At 38.7% G+C, this 18,825-nt stretch overlaps 1 protein-coding gene across 2 annotated transcripts in view; it reads left to right on the top strand.

Moving 5' to 3' along the window:
• The window catches only part of mllt3 (MLLT3 super elongation complex subunit), a 66,069-nt gene that overhangs the window by 27,054 nt on the left and 20,190 nt on the right, over window positions 1-18,825 (top strand). For both annotated transcript variants that reach the window (XM_025008252.2, XM_017426977.3), the window contains exons 3-6: window positions 10,496-10,578; window positions 11,070-11,213; window positions 12,627-12,665; window positions 14,382-14,507. In XM_025008252.2, the coding sequence (XP_024864020.1) occupies window positions 10,496-10,578; window positions 11,070-11,213; window positions 12,627-12,665; window positions 14,382-14,507 (392 nt within the window). The remainder of the gene's footprint in view (window positions 1-10,495; window positions 10,579-11,069; window positions 11,214-12,626; window positions 12,666-14,381; window positions 14,508-18,825) is intronic.

The raw sequence follows: 18,825 nt of genomic DNA, 5'->3' as shown, positions 1-18,825 counted from the left end.
CCACAGTTAACTAACCCCAGCAAACACAAAATCAGCTACAACTTAGCCAAGGTTACAATAATTGAGCTACAATTTGGTGTGGTTTGAGCTGAGAGATGGTGTAAAATCTGCTTTTTCAACTTTGTCCTTAATTGCAGTAATCAACAGTCTGTGTTAGCTAAATATCTCATGAACCACTGCACAAACTTTAATGAAACTTTCATAGAGGGATCATCTACAACTAATTAAGTTTTGGAGTCAAGTCAGTTCAAGATGGCCACCACAGCTAATCAACAATAACCAAGACAAAAATGGCTAAAATCCAATCAGATTTACAGATGGTGAGATCTTTTTAGTGTGGCGGTAGCTGAGACATTCCCAACACGTACTCAGATCTCACCAGATGTGTTTCCACTCAGAGTAAGATCGCACGAGATCACACATGACATTATTTAAAAGGTTTGAACAAAACGGCTACATCCCATGATCTTAGTCTAAAAGTCTGCCATGAAAGGCTGCGGGTGATATGCATTCCTTCAAGAAGTGCTAGGTCTTTCATCTGTGACTCTTTGGACACACCTCTTTCAATCTAGCAGTGCTGGGCAGGAAATGAAGAGTTTCAGGAATTTGCAAATTGTTTTACTGTTCCTCAGGATTCATACCTACATAATTGTGTGGGTTTAACACAAAAAAAGCAAGCCCTATAAGAGCTGCGGGCTGTCTGTTGTTACTCATTCCATGAATGGATTGGGAGTGGAGTGGGGGGTGCAGATGGACGGGGGTAACCACCAAATAACAGGAACCCAGTTGTAAATTCCAGCTTTTTCTTACTTCAGTCAATGAAAGGTAGGAGGAGGAAGTGGTTTACTGAAGCACGGTTTATTTGGGCTGTTTGTTGGCAGAGCTTTGACTCCTTTTCTTCTCAACTCTGCCATAAAACATTTGTCTTGTGTTTATAGCACCTCCACACACCGAAACTGGAAGTCTCCAGTCAGGACACACTGAAAATTGTCATTTTTTGCATTTTTGCGATTAACATAGCATAGTCAGTCCACTTGTTAAACATGTGAAACATTAGTTAAACGTTAGTTTAGAAAATATTTAGAAAATTTTTTAAAGCAAAAATGACTGCTCCCATTGAAAGGTGGATTTTCAGCTTGACAAGCGAGCAACAGAAAAGGCATTGAGACACTGTTAAATGACAAAAAACACCCCCTCTCAAACATGTCTTCATTGTGGAAAGCAATTAAAGTTTGTACAGGGCATACAGTCATTGAAAAAGGAAGTACACCCTCTTTTACTTTGAAGGTTTTACTTTTCAGAACATGATTTGAAAATATATTTTGTCCTTGTCTTGGTTCAGTTCATTAAAGGTTACAGAAATTTGTTTTTGCACAGCTCTCCTGTGTCGTCAAAGCATTTTCATCAGGTTGGGGTTTGGGCTTTAAAGGGGACCTGTTAAGCAAAATTCACTTTTTGCATGTTTTTCTACTTCCATTTGGGTAAAAAACACCCAGCTATTTTTTGGCATTAAGCAAATGTTTTCTGGTGTCTGCAAAACTACCTCTTTCAAAAACCTCGGGATTGTTGCGTCACAAATCTTGTTACCTAGCAACCCCAAGCTGAACCCAGCCCCTCACCTAGCAACCCAAGTGGAGCTCCACCCATTTCATTACAAGAAGACCATCACGTTTGTTCTGCTGGTTTTACCGGTGAACAGTGTCTGCTGGAAAAGGAAAATGTTTTGTTGTTGGCTGCAATATAGAACATGTGTCTATATTACCGGTGTCCCGACCTGGTACCAGTCGGGTTTCAGACCAAATATCAGTTTGAAACCACTAAGTGCCCCTGTCCCAAAGTCAGAATCCTCAGAGTTTGAATTAATAACGATATAAATGTGCATCAGAGCCGCAGCGTTTAATCCTTCAGAGAGTTTTTATGTTTGGAGATGGGACACTGAGTTGGGGGGCGTGGCCAACAGCAGCTAATTTGTATAATAGTGACGTAGCCCTAAAACCGCTCATTCTGAAATGAGCTCAAAACAGGCAGAACTGATCAAGTGAAATCTCAAAATCTGAGATTGATTTTGCGTATTAAATGTAATGAACATGTTTTGTACAGCCCACAGACCTATCCTGACTTGTTCAAGGAAGCAGAATAGGTCCCCTTTAACTAGACCGTTGCAACACCTTCATTATTCATTCTTTTTTTAGATTAGCTACTGTGTTTGGCATCATTGTTCTGTTGCATTATGACTCCGTTTGATTCAAGCTTCAACTGTCAGACAGATGGTCTCACATTTGACTCCAGAATCCTTTGGTCTAGAGAGGAGTTCATGGTCGACTCAATGACTGAGGTCCTGTGGCTGCAAAACGAACCCAAATCATCACCCTTCAACTACCGTGCTAACAGTACAGACATGTAAGGAAATACTGGACAGAGAGTAGTGGTTCCCAAACTTTTTGGAAAATAATTCTTGTATATGTTTTCTTTCTAAAAACAGCAATTAACAATTATTTACCACAATGACGCATGGCGGCTGTTTTACAATCAGCTATCAGCTGTTAAAGATGCTCTCTGACAAATTAAACAAACATACTTTTTAAATTTAGATTTATACCATTATCAGTAAAAGCTGCCTGTGAACAGAGTAATCAGTGACTTGGTTTTCATTTTGGCAATAAGCAGCTGACTTTCTGGTTCGCCCCTCCTTAGAAAAGAAATAAAAAAGCGCTTACAGACACATGCATGAATATATTTCCAATCGCAGGTAGTTGGACTAAAGATGGCCAATGGAAAATCTTTAGCCTGTCACCCTACCCTACTGTCCAATCTCCGAAAGTCCCGGGGAGGTTGGGGGAGGGGTGGGTATTGATGTATTGGCTTTGGCATCTCCCCCAGTGAATTGCCGCACTGAATTGGTAATGAGGGAACACGTACAGACATTTGTTAATTTCTTACATGCCATAACCTTCATGCGGGGGTAGGCAGTGCCATTAGGGGGGTGGGGTGTACCCCTTGGATAACGCTAGGGGAAAAGCTGTGAATTATGTTTAATTTCAAAAGTTAATTTGTTGTAGATGTACAACCATTGATTTTTTTCTGAAAGTTTCAATAAAACACAGGAAAAACAAATAGTATCCATGTTTATAAAGCTTGTTGCAGACTCCATTTTTTTGGTTCTTGCGGCGTATGTAGCAGCCTTTAGAATGAGAAGCTGACGAAGGCTTGGCTGTTTGCATACAGGATGTTTACAGTGGTTTTTCAGGACAGAAACATTAATGAGATCATGTAAATTTGCCCTTTATGTCCCTTGGCTTCAGATTTCGGCTGCCTCCTGTCAGGTTAAATGAGGTCTGAGTAGCATACATTTCAGAGAAAACTCTTCCACATAAAAGACCAAGCCTTCCTCAAAGGAATGCATATAAGTTATAGTCATTTTGTATTGCCTAATGTGGATTAGCTGTAGTGGCCATCTTGAATTGAGTGGACTCCAGAAGTTAATCAGTTGTAGAAGCACATCCAGTGGTTACTTTCTGAGAGTTTCATTAAAATCCGTCCAGTGGTTCATGAAATATGTATAGTGCTCAGAGTATGTCTTGCTAATGTCTCCCAGCTACCACCACACCAAATCTTAGCTCAATATCTGTAAAATCGACTGAGTCGTAGCCATTTTTGTGTTTCCCAAGGTTAATTGGCTGTGGCAGCCATCCTGAATTAAACTGCCTCCAAAAGTTAATCAGTTGTAGAGGTAGATCCACTAATTATTGTCTCGGACTGTCATTAAAATTTGTTCTGTGGTTCATGAGATATCTTGGAAACAGACAGGCACAGGAAAACACAGACATGAGCCAACAGTATCATCATCCACCCTCACCTTTCAGCGGTGGCGGATAATGATGCATCATAAAAACATAAAAACGTACAGTCCAGTTTTCAGGTAAGGGGCAAAAAGAAATCCTGTTTTTCTTTGTGTGCTGCTGGTTAGGGACCTGATATCAGGAGCGTCCCCATGATCCCCACCCCCCTAGTTGAACTGGAATCTTCCACCTGCATTTGGTCCCCTGAGGTGGGTGTGGTGCCACTCCTTTGTGGCTTTTAGTCTAAAATGTGCATATGGTGTTTATCTACAGTTTGGGACTCAGTGAGCCTTTGTTTTCTGGACTGAATGCTGCTGTGATGTTCAGATGTTTCTCACTGTTTGTATTAAATAAAGATGGATGCTGAGAAGTGACAGGTGTAGTCAGTTTCCGACCCATGTTTTGACTTTTTATGGTCAGGAAAGACCATCTTTTGGGCATCTTACACAGCTTAGTTTTAAAATACAAACTCTGATTAAAGTGATTTGTTGTTTAAAGGTGTGTATTTTTGTTTTTAAGCTTATTTTTTTGAATAAACTCAAGAAAAAAGAATTTGAAGAATATATTTCTACAGATTTGTATTCATTATGGAATAACTTAGACCAGGTTTGACAAGTAAAAGTTTTTCTTTTCTAACCAGAGTTGATCCATGGTGGTCCAAATGCCAGAATATTTGTGAAATACCCCTTTACCCAATCAGGAGCTAACTTCGGGTCATTCTGTGGTGCAACCAAGCCTTTCTGCTGTCATGTTGCCTCCCTTGAAACAGATTCTTTTGTTTTGGAAAAATTATGTATTTGCTCTGTCTGTTAATCCCAGCCACTGTATGTCTCTAAACAAATCCTAAATTAGCCGACTTTCCTCTGACACTGACAAGGTTGTTTTATTTTTAATGAATCTTGTTGTTCTCTTGCCTTGCTGACAGCTTCCAGTGTCTGAATAGGCAATAGAAAACAGGTTTTAATTAGTTTCTGTTTCCCAGTGATTTCATTGTTGAATTATTCTAAATATGACAAGAACGTCATTTCATTTTTTAGATATCCTCTCATCCGTTTTTGACCATAAAAAGATAAACAGCTCGTATTCTAGTTGTATCTTTTTTTTTTATTATTTTTAAACAAAAATGAATTACCTGCTCATTGTTTTGTTTTCCAATACTGGAAAAGAAAATCCTATTACTAAAACATGCACGGACCCTCGTATACAAAGACGAGAAATGAGAAAGCTCCTTGAATGAGTCGCAAAAAAGCTTCATAAAACAAGGAAAGAAGTCCTTTTGTCTTAAAAACAAAACAGCTTAGGATGTCCTAGATGACTAAGAATCTACACCAACATATCTCAAACAGTCACTGTGCTGTTTCAGAAAATATCCTGACCCATAAGTGGCACAAGCATCTGGTCATCATTTGTTAATTTTCATGTTTCTGCAGTGTTTTATGTAGGAGATTTGACAAGTTAAAAAGCCTTTTCACTTTCAGTTTTGAAGAGGACATTCTGAGCTCAGAAAGAACGGACCTCAACAGATAGAAACTAGTTCTGTGAAATGACTCAAGGATCAGTTTGTCTTTAAGCTGCCTCCGATCATCTATTAATCACTTATGGAGCGAGCCACGTCCTGCACAGACGAGAGCTTTAAGAAATGAAATGAAATTAGCTTGGCAAAACTAAAAGAACTCAGAGCTGCGTTGATGTGGAGCACTACGCATTAAATGTGTGACAGATGTCCCCTTCATATCATTGTCAAAACTTGACAAATTAACTCAGTTTAACAATCCTTTACATGGTTCATCAATTTTTTTTAAACTAGATGCGAAGTTTCTGTGCGTCATCATTAATCTTCTCCTTGGTGCTAAATCTGTTTATTGTTGTTTAGGCTTTTAAATCCCGTGGCGAAGTGGTCACACAGACCACCTATCATCACTACGTCACATTATTGAACCACAAAGCTGGCTTACATTTTCACTTTTCGACTGTTACGGCCCGTGTTACCACTGGCTCGGCAGCACAAAGGCACATCAGAAGTGGACTGGCTTCAACCCCCTTTCGCCACTTTGGCCCATTTTAGACATCACACTGAGGCGTGCACAAGTTTAAGTCAAAAGTAAAGTGTTTTATGAAAGTGACTAATAAGAGTTTGGATATGTAAACTGAACACTTTAAGGGGGAGTTTGTAAGAAAGCATGAGTCCTATAGCAGTGAGAGACGATGGGTGAAAGATGACTAAAATGCCTACAGTTTGATATATAGACTGTATAAATAAAATCCTGTGGTACAACTTTAAATAGTCATAAAACCTAAGTGATCATTGTGTAAAAAACATAAAAAGATACCAAAATTTCAGTTCAGTTATATGAGAGCCAACTTTCTTCCCTGTTTAAACTTTAACAGTGTTTCTATTGTGAAGGTGTCTGAGCTGTAGAGCTCCAATGAGGGCTTTTACTCATTTTAACAAAATCCTGAATTTTGTCTTCATCATATGATGTCCGATTACCAGAAGTCCCAGTCCACAATTTCCAATTGAGCCTCGTGTCTTCTTTGTATTTTCTGTGTGGATTTTTTCCAAAGCTTCAGGAGTAGTGAATCAAAAACTGTGCCAGAATCATGGGAATAATGGCCGAATGGCAATAAGTTTGCGTTAGTGCTTGTGCGGTTGCACCCTTAATAAGAGGAAATAACACAAAAATCAGAGAGTGGAGTGGAGGCATATTTGTGGTGCAAGCTTCACTGAAGAATTTCTTCTTTCCCAGCCTTGCCTTGTTTTATGGTTCGGCGTCTTTTTCAGCCTGGCCTCATTACAAAGCAATCTGTGTAGAGAGGGCAAATACATAGTGACTATCATTGTTGTGTGATTGGCATGCCAGCTTAAACCAAAGGCCATGTTAATAAACACCATGACCCTGCCTGTCTTTGGAAGTTTCTTTGACCACTGGTTGGTTTTCTGTTACAGGTCAGTGGTTGCATTGTGCCTGTCTGCCCCTCAGACGCTCCATCAAATGATGGAAGCTTTTAAATCTGAACTGGTGAACACCGGCTGACTTCTCCTTCACGTTTGCTGCCCTTTTCTCGTGGCTCCATTAAGCCTCTTTTTTTTCTTTTAGTTCTGTCGCATGTTAAACCCCAGCAAGTTGAGTTTAAGGTGGTCTATCCCAGATAGGGGCGGCAGTGGCTCAGGAGGTAGGGGTTTGTCCTGTAATCGGAGGGTTGCTGGTTCAGGCCCCTGCTCTGGCTGTCTCAGCCGTGGTGTCCTTGGGCAAGACACTTCACCCGCCTTGCCTACTGATGGTGGTCAGAGGGCTCGGTGGCGCCGGTGTGATGGCAGCCTCACTTCTGTCAGCCTGCCCCAGGGCAGCTGTGGCTACAATGTAGCTCACCACCATCAGTGTGTGAATGTGTGGATGAATGGGTGAATGACTGTAGTGTAAAGCGCTTTGGGGTCCTTGGACTAGATAAAGCGCTATATAAGTGCAAGCCATTTACCATTTACCATTTGTGATGGTTGTAAAAGATCTGTGTACCATCAGTGTTTTAGTTTGTCTTCATTTAGCCTTACATGCTGAAGTATGACAGCATATCATCCTACATTCTTGGTAATCTACTGAATCAGAAAATTGTTTTGCTTTTAGTTCACAATTTTATATTTTTTTTGTTAGACACAAAACACTGTAGGGTCTATTTGAAGCCCCATTGTGCTTAAAATAACAACAAATAGTTTGAAATTTGTACAATACAAATAATGTTGTTATGAATGTCCTGATCTTATTACGAGCATCATGTTGGAGTCTTGCTAAAAATAATTTCTAAGTGATTGTTATTATGGTCATTGATTCCAGCTGAACACTTTCAGTGATACCAGCTGCCTTACAGTTCTGCTGGAACTATTGTTTTTATTTATCCATCAAATTAAAATACACAATATCATAATATCAGCAACCATTTTTTAATTATTGCCTCAGTGTTATTGGCAACTCTCAGAGCTTTGACATAGATTCTGCATTTTATTGTTGAGATGTAATGCCAAGTTTCTTTATCATTGTTGGGTTTTCTACATATGTACTGGAAAATATGCAACAGGAAGTCCTGCCCCGACTGAGTCCTCCTTTGACCTATTTGCTTGCCTTGTCAATACCTGTCTTCACTTTAAGTTTATTAACCTCTAATAAACTCCTAATATTGTTGGATTCAAAGCAAAGATGATGTTTTACAAAAAATAACAGGCAAATAGTTGTAAGAAGCTGTCATGTTTGACAATTAGCCTAGCATCCAGCAAAACATAGCTTTGTTAACATAATTTAGACCATAAAAAAGTGATAAATGAGCTTAAACTAGTGAACATATTTCTTATTGTTGTAATTAAGTTTTGAGTTGTGAACTAATACTGTACACTAGTTTACTCTTGTTTAATGTAGGAGTGTACGTTAGTGGCTATAAGTCTATAATGATTCTTCAAACAAGGAAAGAAACAGTTCATGTCATTAAGCACTTTATAACATAAGCATATGTGAGGGGATCAGACCACAATCATGGTTTCTGACGGTGGAAAAAAAAAGTACATGTGCTTTTGCTCACCTGGTTTTCTGTTTTCATTGTGTGTGAAGACCTTATTAACCCAGTTAGACCTGGTGTTGTGTGTAAAGAGAGCCACGGGTCTTATCAATCTAGAAATCATAGTTTTACATATTTGATATATGTAGTTTAGTCGTCTTGCAAGCAGTAGTAGATTTGCATGCAAGGCTGTAAGCTTTTAGAGTTGTCTTTGACTTGCAGTGCACTAAAAGTACATTTAAATAGTTTCTGACATTATTCAGACTATTAAACTACATCCACAGAACAATTTGTGGTCTTCATTATAGAAAACAATACCAGCATTATGTCACATTAATCCGGTTAACCATCCCAGAAAGAAAAATAGACCACACATGCACTGTTTATGTGGTTAAATGTTAATTTTTCCTTCCCAGTTGAGGTTGCTTTATGTCGGCTCCTTTCCTACCTCAGTTTACAGAAAGGTGTCCTGGTGAATAGATTCTTTCAGCAGGATGTAATTGAACCTGACCCTTTTGCTCATTTATTGCTAACCCATAATATTTGTTCAGTGGTGTTGGGGTTTGGATGGTTATGAGGGCGACCTCGGCATGGTCAGCTGAACCATCAATCACTGCTGCTTCCTGAAAAATGAAATAGTAGAGCGCTGAGGTGACTAGACTGCTGCCAATACCAAGGCTAAATCTAGATGTTCTCAAGGTCTTTATGGTAGGGCCTGTTGTCAGCTGCATGGCCTGGTGTGCACTTCTTTTTGTTTTTTACACCAGTCGACTGCCACTCAAGCATGGCACCAAAACTACAGAATTTCTAAAGAAAATTTAAAAGCGGGAGGTAAACTCATCTACTGTCTGAAAATCCAACATATACCAGCTATTTGTAAAGAATTGAGACATGGCACTATTTAAAAAAAAATTTTTAAATTAGGCAACCAGATAGAAACACAAAGTAGAAGCTCAGTCTTAAACAAACAGTCACTGTGGAAAACTATAAACATAAAAATAATCTTGAATTAGAAAAATCTAAAATGGCACGTCACAACATCCGTCAAGCTAGAATATAATATTTTTAACTGCTGAGGCATCCCATTGTCCTCTAATCACTGTCAGCTTTTTATATTTTCACTAGTTAACTTCATTCAAACTGTAAGTTTCTTTGCAAAATGGTAACTTTTCCACCTGAGCCATAACAAAATATATTTTTGCTCTTGTTACTTATGGTGAATGGCTTGTTTACAGCTTTTCTTTTTTCCTTTTAAAAAAGATTAATTTTCTTTTTCATCTTGCTCTGGTTTATATTCAAGGTTGGATTCATCAGAACAAATAATAGGACATTAATGAGAGATAGGAGTTGTTTTGAGTGTTGGCTTGAAGCAACATTTTCTAAAAATGAGCCAACGCTAAAACCTGCTTTCAGTTATTCCTCCAGGAAGCCCTCTTAGGTTTCCACATACACGAAGCTAATTGGTGCTTTTTTGTTGTGTAGAGTCCACAGGGATAGAGTCTGACAAACACGCTGCACCAGGGAGAAACACCTGAGCTCTGGTGGAGTTTGTTTGTCTTTAAAGTCCCATCAGGGTGCAGCAGGGAAGTCTTGACCTTGTCATCAGCTTTAAAAGATCTGGTTCTAATCTAAGCCTAAGCCTTTTGTATTTATACATCAGACCCGGTTCCAGAAAAGAGCGTTAATGAGATCTCATGAGAAAAAGAGTGCCGCGTTTACTCGCTGAGTGCATTCATTCACTCAGAAAAAGCAATTGTCACTTGTTTTTCACCCGATCGTATCATCCAGTTACTTAAACATAGAGTTGCAGTCCTTGGTCTGGTAAAAAATAGAACCATTTAGAACCATTTTAAACTGTAACATCGAGGATCAGTAAGATTTAAGCTTTGAGTCACTCATGGAGAGCCATAAAATTAGGAGATAAGGGCAAGTTTTGAGTGTTTTTTGTGGTAAACTACAGTAAGAGTCATCAAATGCTTGAAGTTCAGTTAACATGATGGTTTTCATTTTCTGTGAAAAAAGTGATCTTACGCTGAAATTAATTGGTCTTTTAGTGTTTTAAAATCAATATTACCTTAATTAATCTGTTTATTTATCTTATTTTTTTATTTCAGTATGCAAGGATCCACCGTATAAAGTGGAGGAGTCTGGTTATGCGGGCTTCATCTTGCCTATTGAAGTTTACTTCAAAAACAAGGTAGGTTTTAATAAGCTCACTCATCAAAAATGTGGTGTTTTTTTTTAACAAACATTTAAAGTAATTTTGGATCTCCCAGTTATAACTGTTCCACCAATTTTGTGTTAGTTTTCTAAAGCAAGAAAATGAGGAAACGGTTGTTGTTTTTTTAAACTTTTTTTTATTGTATTAATTGTGAGACTTTTTAAAATAATAAAACAAAAGAAACCCTAAACTTATTTTTAATTACTGGTACACAGCTCTCTCGTTACACTGATCACCTGTTTTTCTCAATATGCCTCCTGCATGTTTATAATGACCAATACAACGTGTTAGATGAATGATTTATGTTGAGCTTTTATTATTACCACTGTTATACAGCAACTGTTGCAGATATAAATATGCAGGTTGTTGGAGATATTAAAACATAATGAAATATCTGTATCTATTGTTCTCCTCCAAACCCCCCCAACCCTAACCCCACACTCTTTGTGGCGGCTGTTTTTCCTCAGGAAGAACCGAAGAAAGTTCGCTTCGATTACGACCTTTTTCTCCACCTGGAGGGTCACCCGCCCGTCAATCATCTCCGCTGTGAGAAGCTCACCTTCAACAACCCAACGGAGGAGTTTCGAAAAAAGCTGCTGAAAGCTGGAGGGGTAGGATTGAGTTGTGCGTGGGGACTCGGGCTCAAAAGAGATTCAATTCATATTACTACTGTTGTCTTTTAATGGAATGTATAGATGTATAGATGTTCAAAACCATCCGAGCAGCATTTTTGTTAGAAATTCTATTAAGGAAAGGCTACAAGTGGCTGCATTGTGTTGTTCACATGTGATGTCAACATACCAGCCCAGGATAAAAAAAGGTTAGAACATGTGGAAGCTCTACAAAAAGAAAACAATTACTTGATTAATTACTTGCTGACATTTAATGTCTCAGGCCTCCGTCGATACTATACTGGTAATAAAAATCTCCCATTATGATGATTTAAACTAAAACACTGAAATACCCATGTCACGTCTCTAGGTTTCAAGAACGTTCATATCAGAGGTCTGCCTCCTGCAGCTCTTTGGTCCATCTGCAGCAGCTCTTTGTGTTGTCAACCACATTTTTTTTGTATTGATTTTCTTAACAATAACAGAAAAGGCTAGCTCCAGCAGTTTTTGCAAATATGTGAATGATAACATTAATACAAGGTGTGAAACATATTGATCAGGTCATGCTAGTAGTTTGTTAGCCTTTTAGCTGCTTCATTAATCCAACTTCCAGCCACACAGCTTGATCTTTCCCTCAAATCGATCAGAAAACCAATAAAATTCTCACTTGTTACCAGTTACCAAGACAGAACCCTGAAACCCTGTTTTTATAAGAGTTGAGACCGACTGGTAAAGATAGTGTTGAACTGTGCTGGAGACTGGTTGCCAACTTCAGACTTTGAAAGAAATAGTTATATTTTCTGTTGCGATCTCACTGAATTCTGAGTGTTTGAAGCCAAGCGGCCAGCGAGCTGTGTGGCCACATTTTGAGCGGTCGATTTTCAGATAAGTTTTTCAGACCTTCATTCTTCTTGATTCATGTTATTCTTAATAAACCAGGTCCTGCTGGCTTTAATTCCCAATGAGAGCAGGTGGGGACATTTTATCTAGAATTATAATACATGCTGATGGCCTAGACTCTTCAAACCCCCTCTATTTTCTTGTTGATTTATTTATTTTTTACATCATAGCGTGTTGTCATCCAGTCTGAAGGGAGCCTGAAGCATTCCAGTACTAAAGTTACTTGATGATGATACAAAGTGTCTGATCTGTGTTGCAGAGCAGACCAACTTGCTTGATTGTAAAAGTAAACAAGTATGATATAATACCTCATTTTCTCCATCATAGCCCTTTACTGGGTGAAGTTGGAGGTGCCATATCAGTGTGGACTTTTTTCATTTACCAATACTGATAGTAGGACAAGTTTCAAACATAGTAGGGTTCTTTCTCTTGTTTTTAAAATTTGTTTAGTTTAGAAAATTTGTGATCATGGTGCAGATCTAATTTTGTTCTTCTCTTGTTGTTTGTTCACAGACACGAGATCCTAGCAAACGTGGTTCAGAAGAATCTAAAGTAAGACTGCCGACATGTCTTAGGAGGGGGTCACATATGACTTGACCTTTCTTTTTTATAACCTCTGAAAATCATGTACTTCAGAACTGCAGTACAGACACATCAAAAGGCTCCCTTGTCTGAACTGTAATATGTTAACTTGTTTCTAGTATATACAGTAGTATGGGAGACCACACTACCAACATCAAACTGATTTAGGAAAACCTGTTAGATAATTTATATAGAGTACAAAAAAATAAAAATCAATATTTGGAGCCTGTTTGGTAACAATCTATAATACAGCCAGTGTGTTACTGGGTGCATACAGTTCCTGATACTTACCAGGTGCAAACCTGGTACTTACTGGATACATACTAGGTACATACCTGGAAGTTAGTGGGAACATACCAGCAATACATAATGAAGTATAATCAGTAAGTACCAGGTAAGTATCCAATAAATACCAGTACCAGACTGTATTATGTTTGCTACCACTTGCTTTTATGCTTCTATGCTTTTATGAGCAGCACGACGGTTTAGCTCTGTTACCTCCTGGGTTCAAACCCCGGGTTGGACCTTGACTCTTTCTGTGTGAAGTTTGCATGTTCTCCTCATGTCTGTGTGGGTTTCCTCCGGTTTCCTCCCTCAGTCTAAAAACATACACATTAGGCTGCCTTCAGGCCCAGACCTCCCCTTGAAAAACAGATCTGAGATCTCAGTGGAACTTGCCTGGTTAAATAAAGGTTAATACTGTCAGACTTTTATCCAAGGAGTTACATCCTGTCATCTTTATTAGAAATGCTACAGTTATTTAAGGTTACTTTTCAAACCTGTGATATTCTGCATCTATTAACACTGGAGATAGTTGTGAAAAAATACTTCATAAAAAGAGGAACTATGAATACAGTTATATTAAAAACACATGATTTTAACCTCTACTTAGACTTTTAGGATGATGCAGACAGTTTCAAACCAACATGTTTTTTTTTATCTTGTCAACTTTATTTATTGGAGAATGTCTAAAAAAAGACATTGAGATGTGGATGATTTGGAGCTATTAACAGAGTTTCAAACAGTTTTGTTATTTTAAATGGGTGGTATCAATAACTGGTTGTCATGATTTGATCCAAAAATTGTATCTGTGTATTGTGAAGTTTTTGAGAAGTGAAGACGTCCAACAACCCAATATGTATGCATCACCAACCATGTATGTACACAGGAATGTGTACCCTGTAGGAAAGAAATAGGAAAATTCACCTGTTTCACCAGTAAATAGGAGGCAGACTGCAGCAGCCAGGTCAGATGGTGAAGGAATAGAAAATGTTGATGATCGGTTAAAACAGAGAGATCATAGCATCGTCTACAGCAGCGATGCCCTACCCTGGTCCTTGAGAAACACTGTCCTGCATGTTTGCATTGTTTCCCTGCTTTTCAGCATGTCTTCAATGTATGCAGAAGCCTGTTAATCACTCACTCATTCAAATCAGGCGTGTCAGAGCAGGAAAACAACTAAAACATGCAGGGCAGTGTTTGTCGAGGACCAGGGTTGGGAATCATTGGTCTACAGGGCACATTCTGCCTGGTGTTGCTCTACACCTTCCAGTCACACATCAGTTTTTTTCCCTTCAGCCAAATGACACTAAATATCCGCCAAATGTCCTCGCTGTCCACTGTATTTTCCGTCCCAGTTTTAGAACAGACTCTGATCATGTTGGCTTGTTTCTTTCCCTCTGGCAGGTGATGGTAATGCAGGAGGGCTCGACCTCTCTGTTCAGCCAGCACCTCAAGCTGCCATCGCTTCCCAACAACTCGCTGACATCCTCCTCCGACCCAAAGAAAAGCAAGAGCTTCCACAGTTCAAAGGTCAGTGTTCCAGGTACACCCCGGAGCTAAATGGTCCTCTCCTCTACATTTTCTCCTGGTGTCACCCAGCTCTGAAACCCTTCACCCCTTCAAGGCCTCAAGGCCTTCAATTCCCTACAGTTAGATTCAGGGATGTCTGGGATATTTAAACTCTCAGGGTTTCTAAGACCTCATCTTCGGCTTAGGCAGAGTATGTAGTGGCTACCATCTAAGCAAAAGCACTTACTTCTCTGCCTCAGACATGTTTTGCTTTGATCTAATGCCCTTTTGAAATTTTGATTTGCATTTTACAAGATTGGTGAAGACTTTCAAATTGGAAGGTGGGAGGAAACGACTGGGGTTTGTGTAAGATTTAAAATGTTTTCTGAGAAAGAACAAAATGTGAGATGTATGTAAATAAAGTGGCACGTTGTTTCTATTACATGTTATTTTTAGTCCTTTCAAACTGTGTCATTTTAGAGCCCGTTTAGAGGAGGCCCTTTTCACATGGAAACACTTTCCAGTCTAAACAGTGTGTGTGATGAATTACTTGCGGAGCACGGGGTCATACTTACTCATCAGCTCGCACTCCTCTCTCTCAAGAAGCCTTGCCTCAATTGATTATAAGTTTTACTGCACAGAGATTTGAAAAAGTTTGACAAAATGACTTACATTCTTCTGTTTTCATCATTATTGTTTTTATTTCAAGGTAGAGATGACCTTTACTTGTATTACTTAAACAAATCTTGTGTAATTTCAGTTTAAATGTAAGGACTTGAAGAAACTGTACGCTTAAAGTACTAAGAAGTTTGCGCAATCACGTCTCAGTTACAAAAAAGTTCAGATATTTCTTTATTGATGATTTAATAAAAAGGGCCAATGCACATTATTGAACATAAATATAGCCTGTAAATGTGCCAGATGTAGCCATGAAGGCTAGTTTTCACCCATTGTCACTCATTTAAACAATTTAAATGAACAGCAATGCTTCAAATAAATAATTTTGGAATTATAAAAATGTCCAATGGCAAGAAGATGAATCTCACAGAAGCTACAGTCTTGGATATCTTGAGCAGTGATATAAGTAAAATAAAATATAAATAGTGTCTACTTCTTGAGGACAATATGGTCCTAAGACATTTAAATGTATTTATAATACCCCCCCCCCTCCCCCCAAAAAAAACAAAAAACAAACTGTTGTGTAATCCTGCATTGTCTTTTAAATGTCAAACACACATATTTAATAAAAGACAAGATTTAGAGAGCCATTCCTGCACTTGAGTCATTGCAGATGTAAGAGTTACAGATTCTTCTTCAACAGTTTGCTTTGCCTGAGTTAAAATAATTGTCATCTGCATACTTTTGGACAATAACATTTGGGCAGACATCTGCTAAATCATTTATATAAAAGGTAAACAGAACTGAGCCAAGAATAGAACCTTGTGTGACTCCTACAGGGCAGTTAGGGCAACAAGAATTGGTCTCATCAGCAGAAACTCATTGCTTTGTTTGAGAGACACAATTTCATCCAAAGAATATCTTCTTTAGAAGAAATAATGTGCCATTTTAGACAAAAGAAAACGTGATAGTTGAAAATATCACATGCTTTGTTTGAATCTAAAAACACTTTTTCCACACAGCTACCCCTGTCAAGAAAGCATTTAATTTTCCCCCTCAAAAACAAGAAAAACTCCACTGCACTCCTACTTTATATTTCATGTTGTGAGAGTTCATCCTCAGCAGAAAATCCTCTGCTGTGAAGTAGATGTGTAAACAGCTGTAGTAAATTGCAGAGCAAATTGTGTTCACGTCCTCCTGAACATCTTCAGGGCTGAAGTGTGAGGATGGTTATTGTTAGGTGAAGTGTTTGAAAGCTCCCAAGCCCTCGTCAGAGACCCCAGCAGCCTTCTTTGTGCAGCTCTTAACACCGGCTGTAAGGACATGGCGGACATTTTCACAAGTTGTTCCTTAGTTCATGATTGATAAAACAACACAAACAGTTCAGGTCAAGATGAAAACTTTGAGACCCAAAGCAATGTTTCGTTTTGTACCATGTTTTATTGTCTTTGCATAAGATTAGCTTTCCTTAAGAAAAGAAAGGAAAGACGTTCTTCATCAGCCTTACACTCACACTCACCGGTCACTTTATTAGGTACGACTGCTTGTTAATGCAAATAGCTAATCAACCAATCACATAACAGTATCTCAATGCCTTTAGGCATGTAGACATGGGGAAGACGGTTTGCTGAAGTTCTAACTGGACATCAGAATGGAGAAGAAAGGGCATTTAAGTGACTTTGAATGCGACGTGGTTGTTGATGCCAGACAGGCTGGTCTGAGTGTTTCACAACCTGCTGATCAACCACCACCTCTAAGATTACAGAGACTCATCAAACCAGGCAGTGTTTTTCCCGTGTCTTATGTCCCGTTTTGGTGAACCTGTGTGAACTGTAGCCTCAGTTTCCTGCTCTTAGCTGTGGCCTCCTGTTGCTGTAGCCCATCTGCTTCAAGGTTCTATATATTGTGCACAAAGAGATGGTATTCTGCAGACCTTTCTATTTAACAAGTCGTCATTTGAGCTACTGTTTCCTTTCTGTCATCTATCAGTATGCACATTCTCCTCTGACCTCAGGAACACATTTTTATCCACAAACCTACTTCTAAGTGGGTATTTTTTTCTTTTTCGGACCATTCTATGTAAACCCTAGAGATAGCTGTGTGTGAAAACCCCAATTAGATGAATGATCTGTCAACAGTTTTAGATGCCAATCAGTGTGTGGCATATTGGTTAAAATTATAAACATGGCAGACACAATTTCAGTATTTACCTTGAGGAAAATGACTATGCTGCTTTTGACTTTGTACCTGTTAAAGCAGACTCAGTTTGTTGTCGTTTGTCTTTCTTTTTTTTCAATGTTTCTTGGATTTTAAACTTTCTCACTAAGTTTTAGTACTTGTTGGTCTCTGTAACCCTTCCCCAGACTAACTGTTAGTAATTCTTTGATCTGATTCCGCTTGAAGCTTTTTCTCTTTAAATTAGAACAAGAAAAAGACACGGTTTTACAAGGTCTTGTATTACAAATGACTTTGGGTTGAATCAAACTTCCCTCAACTGATACCCTGCTTATTGTTCGATAAGCAGAGTACTGGGGGTTTTCCATCGTCTGTTTCTCCAATAAAATCTTCCAATGATGGAATAGCATTTGTGTCTCAACTACACAGTAGAATATTGTGAAAGAAAAGGTTCTCCTTTCACTCATTTTTATGCGATGGATGGTACCAGCTAATGGTTTGGACACAACAACTTATTTGTAATAAGTTGTCTAAAGTTTTGTCAAGGGTTGTGTGTATGCATTTCTTTTTATTTCTATTCATTACACAGATGGATAATCTAACTTTTTTTTTTGTCTTTTTAGAGGTTTACATGCATTGATCTTATTAGTCAAGAGAGTATATGTCCTTACAGTAAGTCTTTTGTCCTCTTGGGATACTTTTCAATATTTGATTTAGAGAACAAGACCAAACTCACCCTAACTTTTTAAGTGCAGCGTTTTTGTATCTTTAGCTAAAATGCCGTACAAGTATTACAACATAAACTTGAATCACCCGCTGAGCTGCCAACATTTTTATGTTAAAAACCTGTGAACATTTCACGATAGCAACCTCTTTAGTACTGATAGGCAAGAAGAGGAACTCTGTATTCTTTCCAGAGCACTAAAGCAGCTCTTCGTGTAGGCCTACCAGGGAGGGAGACGGCTTTACTGCAGCGGAGGGCTTCACTGAAGTTACGAATGAGCCAGCAGCTGTACATCTGGGGGCCCCCGGGGTCACTAGCCGATAGACAAAATGAAAGGTTTTAGTGGTGGTTGGGGAGAGTTGTAACACAACCCGTCGTCTAGACTACTTTAATGGGTTTACTGCGTTTGTGAAATATTGACAACAGGGCTGGAGGTGAGACCTTGGGACAAATGGCCCCTGTCGTTAAAACGAATGCATTTCCTTCTTTTTCCACATTGCCTTTCTGAATTTGCGCTTGTGTAGCTCTTGAAAAGGCTTCCTTGCTCTCTGAACAGGTCCGCTCAAAAGAAGTTCTAAGTTTGCTCTTTAAGCCCGTAGATGGCAGCTAAGAAGACTCTTTTGATTTTCTTTCAAGAATGGGGTTCTTTTCAAAGCCACTGTGGGGTGGGGTGTATGTTTTCTCTTGTGTTAAAGAGAATTAATCTACTCTTGATCTAGCTGCCTGTTTTTTGTTGTTTTTGTTTTTTACTTCTTTTACTAAATCATTTCAAACCTCACTTAATAAAAACAGACCTTTTCCTCCCAACAGATGTGGTTTTTT

This window comes from Kryptolebias marmoratus, linkage group LG7, assembly GCF_001649575.2.
Source record: "Kryptolebias marmoratus isolate JLee-2015 linkage group LG7, ASM164957v2, whole genome shotgun sequence".
Lineage (NCBI taxonomy): Eukaryota > Metazoa > Chordata > Actinopteri > Cyprinodontiformes > Rivulidae > Kryptolebias > Kryptolebias marmoratus.
Note: the sequence above shows the minus strand (reverse complement) of the source record. Positions and strands in the feature narration are given on the sequence as shown.